The sequence below is a fragment of the Dendrobates tinctorius genome, unplaced genomic scaffold (genome assembly GCF_039654945.1).
Source record: "Dendrobates tinctorius isolate UK_male_01 unplaced genomic scaffold, ASM3965494v1 ptg000044l, whole genome shotgun sequence".
In the NCBI taxonomy this organism is placed as follows: domain Eukaryota; kingdom Metazoa; phylum Chordata; class Amphibia; order Anura; family Dendrobatidae; genus Dendrobates; species Dendrobates tinctorius.
This window is the reverse complement of record NW_027361712.1, coordinates 15,688,403-15,701,138: the sequence shown is the minus strand read 5'-3', so window position 1 is coordinate 15,701,138 and position 12,736 is coordinate 15,688,403. Positions and strand designations below refer to the sequence as shown.

Below are 12,736 nucleotides of genomic sequence, written 5' to 3'. Positions count from 1 at the left end.
ATGGCAGCAGGCAGGTGTGAGTGCATCTGCACGCACTGTGAGGCGGAGACTCTTGGAGCAAGGCCTGGTCTCAAGGAGGGCAGCAAAGAAGCCACTTCTCTCCAGAAAAATCATGGACAGACTGATATTCTGCAAGAGGTACAGGGAGTGGACTGCTGAGGACTGGGGTAAAGTCATTTTCTCTGATGAATCCCCTTTTCGATTGTTTGGGACATCTGGAAAACGGCTTATTCGGAGAAGACCAGGTGAGCGCTACCACCAGTCTTGTCTCATGCCAACTGTCAAGCATCCTGAAACCATTCATGTGTGGGGTTGCTTCTCAGCCAAGGGAATGGGCTCTCTCTCAGTCTTGCCTAAAAACACAGCCATGAATAAAGAATGGTACCAGAATGTCCTCCAAGAGCAACTTCTCCTAACCGTCCAAGAGCATTTTGGCGATCAACAATGCCTTTCTCAACATGATGGAGCACCTTGCCATAAAGCAAAGGTGATAACTAAATGGCTCAGGGAACAAAACATAGAGATTTTGGGACCATGGCCTGGAAACTCCCCAGATCTTAATCCCATTGAGAACTTGTGGTCAATCATCAAGAGACGGGTGGACAAACAAAAACCTTCAATTCAGACAAAATAAAAGCATTTATTTTGCAAGAATGGACTGCTATCAGTCAGGATTTGATCCAGAAGTTGATTGAGAGCATGCCAGGGAGAATTGCTGAGGTCCTGAAGAAGAAGGGTCAACACTGCAAATATTGACTTGCTGCATTAACTCATTCTAACTGTCAATATAACCTTTTGCTACTCATAATATGATTGCAATTATATTTCTGCATGTGATAAAAACATCTGACAAACACACATAAAAACCAGAGGCCAGGAGATCATGTGAAAATATAATATTTGTGTCATTCTCAAAACTTTTGGCCATGACTGTATGTAAAAATGGCCTGCATGGCAGAGTTCCAAGATGAAAGCCACTGTTGAGCAAAAAGAACATTAAAGGGAACTTATCACCCCCCCCAGGGCGTTTTTCAGTTAAAGAGCCACCTTCAGCAGCAGTAAGGCTGCATTCTGTGAAGGTGGCTCTTCTTTTTCTGATCCCCAGTAATGCCACAGGTATGGGGTGTCCCCCTCTATCAGCCGCCTCCCCGCCGTCAATCATGCCTGTCCGGTGCCTCGGCGCTGCCCACGATCTGTCCATCATGATGCCCCGTGCGTCGCTGCCTCCTCTTGATTTGAATCCTGGCGCCTGCGCTGTGACAAGTGTTCCCGGGCATGCGCAGTGCGCGCTGCCCGAGAGCCGACATCAGGCTATTGCGCCTGCGCGTTGTGGAGGCCCCAGATCCCACCCCGCAGTGTGTTATGATGTATTCACACTGCGGGGCTGGGGCCTTCACAACACGCAGGCGCAACAGCCTGATGTCGGTTTTCGGGCAGCGCACACTGCGCATGCCCGAGAACACTTCTCACAGCGCATGCACCAGGATTCAAATCAAGAGGCAGCGACGCACGGGACATCATGATGGACACATCGTGGGCGGCGCCGAGTCACCGGACAGGCATGATTGACGGATGATAGAGGGGGATACATCATACCTGTGGGACACATTACAGGTATGAGGAGGTAATTATAAAAGTCAATATTTCAGCGTCACTAGGGGTCAGAAAAAGAAGAGCCACCTTCACAGAGTGCAGCCTTAATGCTGCTGAAGGTGGCTCTTTAAACGCCCTGGGGTGTGACAGGTTCCCTTTAACCCCTTAACCCCTAAGGGTGGTTTTGCACGTTAAAGACCAGGCCAATTTTTATAATTCTGACCACTGTCCCTTTATGAGGTAATAACTCTGGAACGCTTCCATGGATCCCGGTGATTCTAACATTGTTTTCGCGTGACATATTGTACTTCATGTTAGTGGTAAAATTTCATTCATATAACGTTTATTTGTGAAAAAAAAACAGAAATTTGGTGAAAATTTCACAATTTTCCAACTTTGAATTTTTATGCCCTTAAATCACACAAAAAACTTAATAAAGAACATTTCCCACATGTCTGCTTTACATCAGCACAATTTGGGAATCAAAATTTTTTCTTGTTAGGAAGTTATAAGGGTTAAAAGTTAACCAGCGATTTCTCATTTTTACAACACCGTTTTATTTTTAGGGACCACATCACATTTTAAGTCACTTTGACGGGTCTATATGACAGAAAATACCCAAAAGTGACACCATTCTAAAAACTGCACCCCTCAAGGTGCTCAAAACCACATTCAAGAAGTTTATTAACCCTTCAGGTGCTTCACAGGAATTTTTTGAGTATTTAAAAATAATAATAATGAACATTTAACTATTTTTCCACAAAATTTACTTCAGGTCCAATTTTTTTATTTTACCAAGGGTAACAGGAGAAATTGGACTGCAAAAGTTATTGTGCAATTTGTCCTGAGTACGCTGATACCTGATATGTGTGGGGGGGGGGGGACCACTGTTTCGGCGCATGGCAGAGCTCAGAAGGGAAGGAGCGCCGTTTGACTTTTTCAACGCAAAATTGTCTGGAATTCAGATCGGACGCAATGTCACGTTTGGAGAGTTCCTGATGTGCCTAAACAGTGGAAACCCCCCATAAGTGACCCCATTTTGGAAACTAGACCCCCCCCCCAAGGAACTTATCTAGATATGTGGTAAGAACTTTGAACCCCCAAGGGCTTCACAGAAGTTTATAACGTACAGACGTACAATAAAAAAAATCATTTTTTTCCACAAAAATGATCTTTTCACCCCCAAGTTTTATTATCCCAAGGGTAACAGAACCCCAAAAGTTATTGTGCAATTTGTCCTGAGTATGCTGATACCCCATATGTGGGGGTAAACGACTACTTAGGTGCATGGCAGAGCTCAGAAGGGAAGCAGCGCCATTTGACTTTTTTGGCTGGAATTGAGATCGGATGCCATGTCGCGTTTGGAAAGTCCCTCGTGTGCCTAAACAGTGGAAACCCCCCAAAAATGACACCATTTTGGAAACTAGCCCCCCCCCCCCAAGGAACTTATCTAGATGTGTGGTGAGCACTTTGAACCCCCAAGTGCTTCACAGAAGTTTATAACGCCCGGACGTGAAAATAAAAAAAATAATTTCTTCCACAAACATGATCTTTTAGTCCCCAATTTTTTTATTTTCCCAAGGGTAACAGGAGAAATTGGACCCCAGAAGTTGTTGTCCAATTTGTCTTGAGTACGTTGATATACCATAAGTGGGAGAAAACTGCTGTAAGGGCACACATCGGGGCTCGGAAGGGAAGTAGTGACGTTTTGGAATGCAGACTTTGATGGAACTGGTCTGCACGTGTCATGTTGCCTTTGGAGTGCCCCTGATGTGCCTAAATTGTGGAAACCCCCCACAAATGACCCCATTTTGGAAACTAGACACCCCAAGGAACATCTAGATGTGTGGTGAGCACTTTGAACCCCCAAATGCTTCACATAAGTTTATAACGTAGAGCCATAAAAATAAAAAATGATATTTTTATCCACTAAAATTATATTTTTATCCCCAATTTTTTATTTTCCCAAGGGTAACAGGAGAAATTGGACCCCAAAATTTGCTGTGCAATTTGTCCTGAGTAGGCCGATACCCAATATGTGGGGGTAAACCACTGTTTGGGCGCATGGCACAGTTTGGAAGGGAAGGAGCACCATTTGACTTTTTGAACTCAGAATTGGCTGGAATTGAGATCAGACGCCATGTTGCGTTTGGAGAACCCCTGATGTGCCCAAACAGTGGAAACCCCCCAATTCTAACTTCAACCCTAACCCCAACACACCCCTAACCCTAATCTCAGCCCTTACCTTAACTCTAGGGGTGTGTGCACACGTTGCAGATTCGCAGAGGATTTGGCCCTGCGGATCCGTAGCAGTTTCTGCTGCGTTGTACAGTATCTTTATATTCAATGGCAAATGAAAAACGCAGTGCACATGCTGCAGATTTTTCCGCGCGGATTTGCTGCGGTTTTAAATCCGCAGCATGTCACTTCTTTGTGCGGAATCCGCGGAATCTGCTCCATTACCAGGTGTCAAAATGCAGGGGAAAACCGCAGGCTAAACCGCACTAAATCCGCAGGTCATTTGGAAAAATCCGCAGCAGAATATGCATAGTGCGCACACAGCCTTACCCTAGCCTTAACCTAAGCCTAATGGGAAAATGGAAATAAATACATTTTTTTAAATTTTATTATTTTTCCCTAACTAAGGGGGTGATAAAGGGGAGTTTGATTTACTATTTATGGCGTTTTTTATGTTTGGCAGCTGTCACACGCTAAAAGACGCTTTTTATTGTAAAAAAAAAAGTTTTTGCATCACCACATTGAGAGATGTAATTTTTCCATATTTTGACCCACAGGGTCACGTGAGGTCTTATTTTTTGCGGGACGAGTTGATGTTTTTATTGGTACCATTTTCGGGCACGTGACTATCGCTTCTCATTCCGATTTTTGGGACGCAGAATTAACAAAAGACAAAATTTCATGAATTTCTGGGGGGGGGGGGGGCGTTTACACCGTTCCGTGTGTGGTAAAACTGATAAAGAGGTATTATTCTTCAGGTTAGTACAATTGCAGCGATACCTCATTTGTGTCATTTTTTTATGTTTTGATGCTTTTATGCAATGAAAATAATTTTATATAAAAAATAATTATTTTTGCATCGCTTTATTCTGCGAGCTATAACTTTAATTTTTTGCTGATGGCGGCTCGTTTTTTGCGGGACAAGATGACGTTTTCAGCAATACAGTGTTTATTTATATTCGTCTGTTTGATCGCGCGTTATCTCAACTTACACTGTCCTAACAGGACCTGTGTGATGTCAGGATCATATGATCAGTCAAATGATGGCGGGATCACAAGGTCTGGGCTTAAAAAGGCTGACAGCCCAAGTCTTCAGTGTTCAGGAGGTGCCTGGAGAGAGAGGACTCCAGGAAAGTGTATGCTGATCTGAACTGTGGACATTGCTGCCTGTTAGCGGGTTGATCTCCGTTAGGAAGGACTGTTTCTTTTAGTTTCTTTGTTTTACTGTTTTGCCCAGAGGGCTTTGTTTACGTTCCAAAGCTTGGTTTATACGTTCTTCAATAAATCAAGCATTTTCTTAAAGAGACACTGTTCCAGTTAAACCTCTGTGTCAAGCTGAGTGAATCGCTCTACCACAGTTCGATATGAATTGCGTTTATTTGTGAAAAAATGGAAACTTGGCGAAAATTTTGCAATTTTCAACCTTCTAATTTCTGTGCCCATAAACCAGACATGTCACACAAAATAGTTAATAAATAACATTTCTCACATGTCTACTTTACATCAGCACAATTTTGGAAACACAATTTTTTTTGTTAAGCTGTTATAAGGTTGTGCAACCAAGTATTAGGCTGAGGGTGTCAATACTTTTGTTTGGCCCATTTTTGGAGTTTTGTGTGAAATGATCAATGTTTTGCTTTTTGCTTCATTCTCTTTTGTGTTTTTTCATTTAAGACAAATTAAATGAAGATAATAATACCAAAGAATTTGTGTTTGCAATCATTTTCAGGAAGAAACTGAGTATTATCTGACAGAATTGCAGGGGTGTCAATACTTTTGGCCACAACTGTATATGACAAAGTACCCAAAGGAAACACCATTCTCAAAACTGCACCCCTCAAGGTGCTCAAAACCACATTCAAGAAGTTTATTAACCCTTCAGGTGCTTCACAGGAACTGAAGCAATATGAAATCGGGACAGGGTCCTAATGGTCACCACCAAAAGGGTGGCTAAGTGGTTAGCACTGCTGCCTTGCAGCACTGGGGTCCTGAGTTCAAATCCCACCAAGGACAACATCTGCAAGGAGTTTGTATATCCTCCCCGTGTTTGCGTGGGCTTCCTCCAGGTACTCCGATTTCCTCCCACACTCCAAAGACATACTGATAGGAAATATAGATTGTGAGATCCAATGGGGACAGTCATGATAATGTATGTAAAGCGCTGCGGAATATGATAGCGCTATATAAACAATGCATAATAAATGGCGTATACATTGGACAGTGGGTGTGATATCTGATCTTGATGAATGACATTGCAACGTACGGTATACACTCTGTGATTGCCCTCTACAGGTGAGTCCAACAAGTTAAAGGCAGGCACATATGTAATGCGTTTATAAATTAATTACTTTGCTGTTCTCCTGATATTACTATAAAAAAAAAAATAGCTGCTATTGCGCAGGTAGCGGCATCTTGGAGGAGGGAATTTTTTTTTTTTTTATATATCTAGCAAGATGGCACCGCCGGTGACTGGTCAGTAGCAGCTACCAGATCACCCATAGCTGCTACTGCGCAGGCGCCATTTTAAAATTGTTTTATTTTTTTTTTTTTTAAGGAATAGCAGGAGAAATTAATTAAAACACATTACATATGCACCTGCCTGCAGAAGGGTTTTTTTCTTTCTAGATACATTACCGTTCAAGAGTTTAGGGTCACTTAGAAATTTCCTTAATTTTATCGTGATTCCACCCGCGGATATTGCGGACACATGTCAGCTGTTCAAAACAACTGACATGTCCCGGCTTTGAGGTGGGCTCACCTCTGGCGCCTACATCAAAGCGGGGGTATACTGACATCGGCGTATTAGTACCTCCGATGTCAGTAAGGGGTTAAAGAGTAACTTTATTGCTGATCTTATGGACTCCATCTTAACAGGCCGTACTTTTAGGAACTTGTTCAGATCTTTTAAATTTATTGATGTCCATTCTGCTGAAGCTTCTCTGACTGGATCTCCTTGCAAAATCCAGTCTTTCACTGACACGGTCAGGTACTGGGTGGTCGCTGGTTTACTTACTACAGGGGCATCCCACCGAGCTGCTGCTGCACAGGCTGCTGTTACGGTGACTCCACCTTCCCAGAGAAGATCAAGTGACAGGAAGCACAGGAACCGGTCCAGGCCATCTTTTAAATTTTAGGCCACTCCCCCTATCTGGTACCCTCAGATTTCCAGGTCAGCAGGTTCATACCACATGGTCTGTTCTTCAGCGCCATCTCCATGTCTGTTTGTCCCTGGACTCTGCCAGCCGCGTCATCGGCACCAGAGTCATCAGAACGCCACTAGGGCACGCCCTGACCCCCACAGAATCATCTTAGCGCCCCCTGCCACGCCATCAGGGCGTGCCCCAGCCGAGTCATCGGGGGTACGCCCCGAAGAGTCACCAGGAAATGCCCTGGCTGCGCAGCCATGCTACCAAGACACGCAGGCAGAGATTCAAGCTATACTCACCTGCATCATCTTCTGCACCCGTAGACCACAACCGAGCTGGCAATCCTATCCATATTCTGCTCACTTATTCTGTAAACTATCGTGAAGTCCCCTTGGACCCACTGTGGCGCTTCCAGGGACCCTGCACCGGCCGAGGGCAGGGAATCCCCGCTGCCTGAATCGATGGGCCGAGCCTGGGAATGACTCCTTCACATGGTATGTCTGCAAGAGGTTCACCTGTCAAGGACAGGAAACCAACTGAGGCGTGGGAGAAGTGCCACCCTTTTATTTCTGTAGGTTTCCTGTCCTTCAAGTGCGGATCCCCTCTCTCATGGTGCAGTCATGGGGGATCTAATAAAATATTGTTTGGACAGATGAAACCAAAATCAACCTATACCAGAATGAAGGGGGAAAAAAAATACAGAAAGCTTTGAACGGCTCATGATCGAAAGCACGCCACATCATATGTAAAACATGCTGGAAGCAGTGTGATGGCAAAGGCATGAATGGATTCCAATGGTATTGGGTCAATAATGTTTATTAATGATATTACTGAAAACAGAAGCAGCCAAATGAATACTGAAGTGTGCAGGGCTATATTTTCTTCTGAGATTCAACAAAATGCAGCAAGGTTAATTGGACGGCACTTCATAGTAAAAATGGACAATGATCAAAAACACTGTGAAAGCAACACAGAAGATTTTTAAAGCAAAGAAGTGGAATATTCTGCAGTGACCAAGTTACCAGATTTCAACCCCCATCAGGTATTGATTTCACATTTTTAAGGCAAAATTTAGGGTAGAAAGACCCACAAACAAGCAACAAGTGAAGTCAGCTGCAGCAAGAGCCTGGCAAAGCATCACAATGGAGGAAACTCAGCATTTGTTGACATCCATGGCTTCCAGACTTCAGGTAGTCATTGCCTGCAAAGGATTCTCTACAAAGTATTAAAAATGAACAGTTTATTTAAGGCTAACTGGCTAATTACTTCTGAGTCCCTGAAATGAAGAGGCATTGTAAAAAAAGGTTTCACAGGATATTTTTGTTCAACCTCTTTAATTAAACCTGAACGTCTACACTTTAATTGCATCTCAGTTGTTTCATTTTAAATAGATATAGTGACAAGTAGAGGCCAAATCACAAAGCTTCAGTCACTGTCCAAATATTTCTTGACCTAACTACACTGCTAAAAAAATAAAAGGAACACAAACAATACAATGTAACTCCAAGTCAATCACACTTCTGAGAAATCAACCTGTCCAGTTATGAAGCAACACAGATTGTGAATCAATTTCTCCTGCTGTTGTGCAAATGGAACAGGCAACAGGAAGGCAACCCCTATAAAGGAAAGGTTCTGCAGAGGGGTGACCACAGACTATTTGTCTGTTCTCATCCTTTTTGGCTGTTTTGGTCACTTTTTCATTTTGTCATTGCTCTCACCCCTAGAGGTACTGTGAGGTAGCATTAGGCGGCGTCTACAACCCACAGAAGCTGCTCAGGTAGTGCAGCTCATACAGCATGGCACATCAATTAGAGCTGTGGCAAGAAGGGTAGCTGTGTCTTTCAGCACAGTGTCCAGGGAATGGAGCAGATACCAGAAGACAGGTCAGTATACCAGGAGACATAGAGGGTTCCATAGGAGGGCAACAACCCAGCAGCAGGACTACCTCCTCTTTTGTGCAAGGAGGAACAGGAGGAGAATTACCAGAGCCCTGCAAAATGACCTCCAGCAGGCCACTAACATCCATGTGAGAAACAGACTACATGAAGGTGGTATGAGAGTCCGAAGTCCACAATTGGGTGTTGTGCTTAAAACCCAACATCGTGCAGGGTAATTGGCATTTGCCAGAGAACATCAAGATTGACAGATTTGACATCGGCGACCAGTGCTCTTCCCGGATGAGAGCAGGTTCACATTGAGCACATGTGACAGTCTGAAGACGCCGTGGAGAATGTTCTACTGCCTGCAACATCTTCCATCATGACCAATTTGGGTAAGTAATGGTGTTGGGAAGCATTTCTATGGAGGGCCACACAGCCCTCCATGTGCTAGCCAGAGGTACCCTGACTACCATTAGGTACCGGGATGCCATCATCAGACTCATTTGTGAGACCTTCAGATGCATGACAATGCTAGGCCTCATGTGGCTTAACTGTGTGTGTCAGCAGTTCCTGCATGATGAAGGCATTGATGCTATAGACTAGGCTGCCCGTTCCCCAGACCTGAATCCAATCGAGCACATCTGGGACATCATGTCTCATTTCATCCACCAACGCCACATTGTACCGCAGAGTCGTGGAGTCGGAGTCATGGAAATTGAGGAGTCGGAGGTTAGGCTTACCAACTCCACAGTCCCGGTATGAGGGAGTCAGAGTCATGGAAATTGAGGTGTCGGAGGTTTGGCTTACCGACTCCACAGCATTGCCAGAGACTGTCCAAGAGTTGACTGATGCTTTAATCCAAGTCTGGGAGATCACTCAGAAAAACATCTGCTGCCTTATCAGGAGCATTAAAAAAAAAAACAGAAAAATGAGCCGGAGTACGACTTGAAAACATGCATGATGTAAAGGCATGTTCACACTGGTCATAGAAATAAGCAAAACCCAAAAACAATGTTTACCAAATACCCTATGTTAATTTAACGCACTTGCTTTTTTACTTATTTATTTTCATTAGGGTATATGCACACATTGTCTTTTTTAGGTTTTGCTTGTTTCTATGGCCAGTGTGAACATGCCTTTACATCATGCAAGTTTTCAAGTCATACTTCGGTTCAGTTTTTTGTTTTTTTTCCTTCAGTATTTTTGTATTCAGTACAAATAGGGCGTGGCCCCCTCTTCACTGAGCTGGGCAGTTCATAGAAAGTCCTTTCAAAGCTGGATGTCCTGTTGGGACCTGGTGACTCTCTGCCACTGTTCACACTAGGTAGGTTTTAACATTAGAGTGTAGTTACTGTCCCAAATGGGTATACCTTGTCACGGTGGGACAGTTTTATGCTTTTTTTTTTTTATCAAAAAACAGCGTTTACCAAATACCCTATATGTTAATTATTTAATGCACTTGCTTTTTTACTTCTATATTGTCATTAGAGTATATGCACACATTGTCTTTTTTTGGTTTTGTTTATCAGGAGCATGTCCAGGTTTTGTAGGGAGCTCATACAAGGCACGTGAAGGCCACACACACAAATGAGCATAATTTCCTTGTCTTGAGGCATTTCCACTGAAGTTGGAACAGCCTGTAATTTGATTTTCCACTTGGATTTTGAGTATCATGATTCCAAATTCAGACAGACCTCCATGGGATATTAATTTTGATTTACATTGATCAATTTTATGTTTTATTGTTCTCAACACATTGCACTAGGCACTATGAATAATGAAGATTTGAAACCGGAATATTTCTTTCAGTGATATCTTGGATTTCCACATCCTAGATATCACTGAATGAAATATTTCAGTTTCAAATCTTTATTCATTACATAGTGCAATGCGCTGAGAAAATGCCAATTTTAGGGTTCCCTTTATTTTTTGAGCGTGTATATATAAACTGATCATGACATAACACAAAATATGAAGCCCTAATAGTATGGCAGGTTGACCACCACTAAGATATATAATGCAGTCAAGATGATTTGGGTGTAAAACACATGGCTACATCAAGCTACAATTTTCATTAAAGATCTCCAAGATCCTTTCCCAATATGTAGTACATGTGGCACATGTTAAGGAGCTGAAACTCCTAAACCCTTCATCCAATTTGAATGTGGATACCCTCAAATGAAAGCTGAAAGTCTGAACTTCAACTGCATCTGAATTGTTTTGTTTAAAATTCATTGTGGTAATGTCTAGAGCCAAAACTAGAAAAATGTTGTCTCTGTCCAAATATATATGGACCTAACTGTACCTCTGATTAGAAATGTAAATCCACTGATGTAGTGACAGATAGCTAGCTGCTAGTGGTCATAACCATGGATATCTAGGGTCCTACAATGCCTGCACATGGATAAAGACAAAGTGAATCAAAAAAATTATACTACATTTCTAATTGGATGTATTTGCTATTATGATTATTATTATTATTATACCTACTACAAATTGGGATAGGATCTTGGAGATGGGAATACCCCTTCAAGAATAGCAAGTGGTAACTGAAAATAAATGCAGTTTTTACATGTTTTACTTCCTAAATAGGTAATACTTACCCACGTCTATTAAATGGCCAAGGACATATCAAATATTTAAAGAAATATATCATGCAAAGAGAAAACATAGTGGAATACCAGAAAGTGTTTAAATCCATACCTGTCTCTGTTCAGGTATGTTACTGCGAGATGCCTGCAGCACAAACTGGATGAACTGTGGCCAACGCTCCAACTTCTCATTTCTCAGGATAATAGCAGAGAGCTGGGCAATTGCATAGCGAACTTTGTGCCTAAATCCATGAATAAGTTATTAAAAAAAAATCTAGGCAATTTGACAAATTTGACTCCCAACCCTATGTTTATCCTCCATAATAAAAAAATTCTACTTCCTCTAAAGAAAGCGATAACAGCTCGAATACACAGGAGTTCCACTGCGGAAAAGGAAACCACTGAACCACTGGAAGGATGGCAATAGCTATACATCATTACAAGAAACAACAAGCAAACAGATTATATTTCTGAGCATTACATAGGACTATGAAAAAATGCTGCAATCAATCAATACCACAAAGAACAAAGGATCAATAGGTCTCAGAGCAAAAAGAAATATGCAAAGTGAGATAGGACAATCAGTTATGGTGAAATACAAAAAGTCTTTATTAGTCAAAACTCACTTACATAGACGGGCATATAGCCCAATTACAAAAACAAAACGAGTAATAAAAATTGGGGAGGGAATAGAAGACCAAGCATCACTAAACACAAGAGACCTCCCTAATAACATGCAATGATCACAGATAAAACCTGAGCTGGAAACAAAACACTGTGTATATATATTTAAGTCCGCAGAGAGAAGTGTAGCTACAGAGAAAAGTATCAAAAAAAGGAACTTGCCCCAGTCAAATGGAAAAAAAAAACATATAAGCCTGTAAGGGATATAGATCATTCCTATTGCCATGTGCTTAACAGGACCGGGGAAAGAGGATACTGCTCACATTGCATGAAATGCCAAAATGCTTACCCATGTGGGAAGGAGAAGTCGAGTGGGGAGTGCACGTTGACCCAGACGCACGTTTCATGTAGTTGGCTTCCTCGGGAGGCAGTATGCCCGTTTTATCTATGTAAGTGAGTTGTGACTAATAAAGATTTTCCGTGTTTCACCATAACCGATTGTCCTCTCTCACTTTACCTATTTCTTTTGGCTCTGAGAGCTATTGCTCCTTTGTTCCTTGTAGGATCACAAGTTTTGGCAGAGTTGCTCTGGGTTCCTTTTATAGGGCCTCGGCTCAAGGATAGTATTTTTCTGTGTGTTTCCAACATGCCAGTTATTGTTAAA

General features: G+C 42.4%; 1 protein-coding gene across 3 annotated transcripts in view; it reads right to left on the bottom strand.

Annotated features, from left to right (window-relative positions):
- IPO4 (importin 4) overlaps positions 1-12,736 on the bottom strand; it is a 420,928-nt gene that overhangs the window by 352,085 nt on the left and 56,107 nt on the right. For all 3 annotated transcript variants that reach the window (XM_073575360.1, XM_073575361.1, XM_073575362.1), the window contains exon 5: positions 11,561-11,690. In XM_073575360.1, the coding sequence (XP_073431461.1) occupies positions 11,561-11,690 (130 nt within the window). The remainder of the gene's footprint in view (positions 1-11,560; positions 11,691-12,736) is intronic.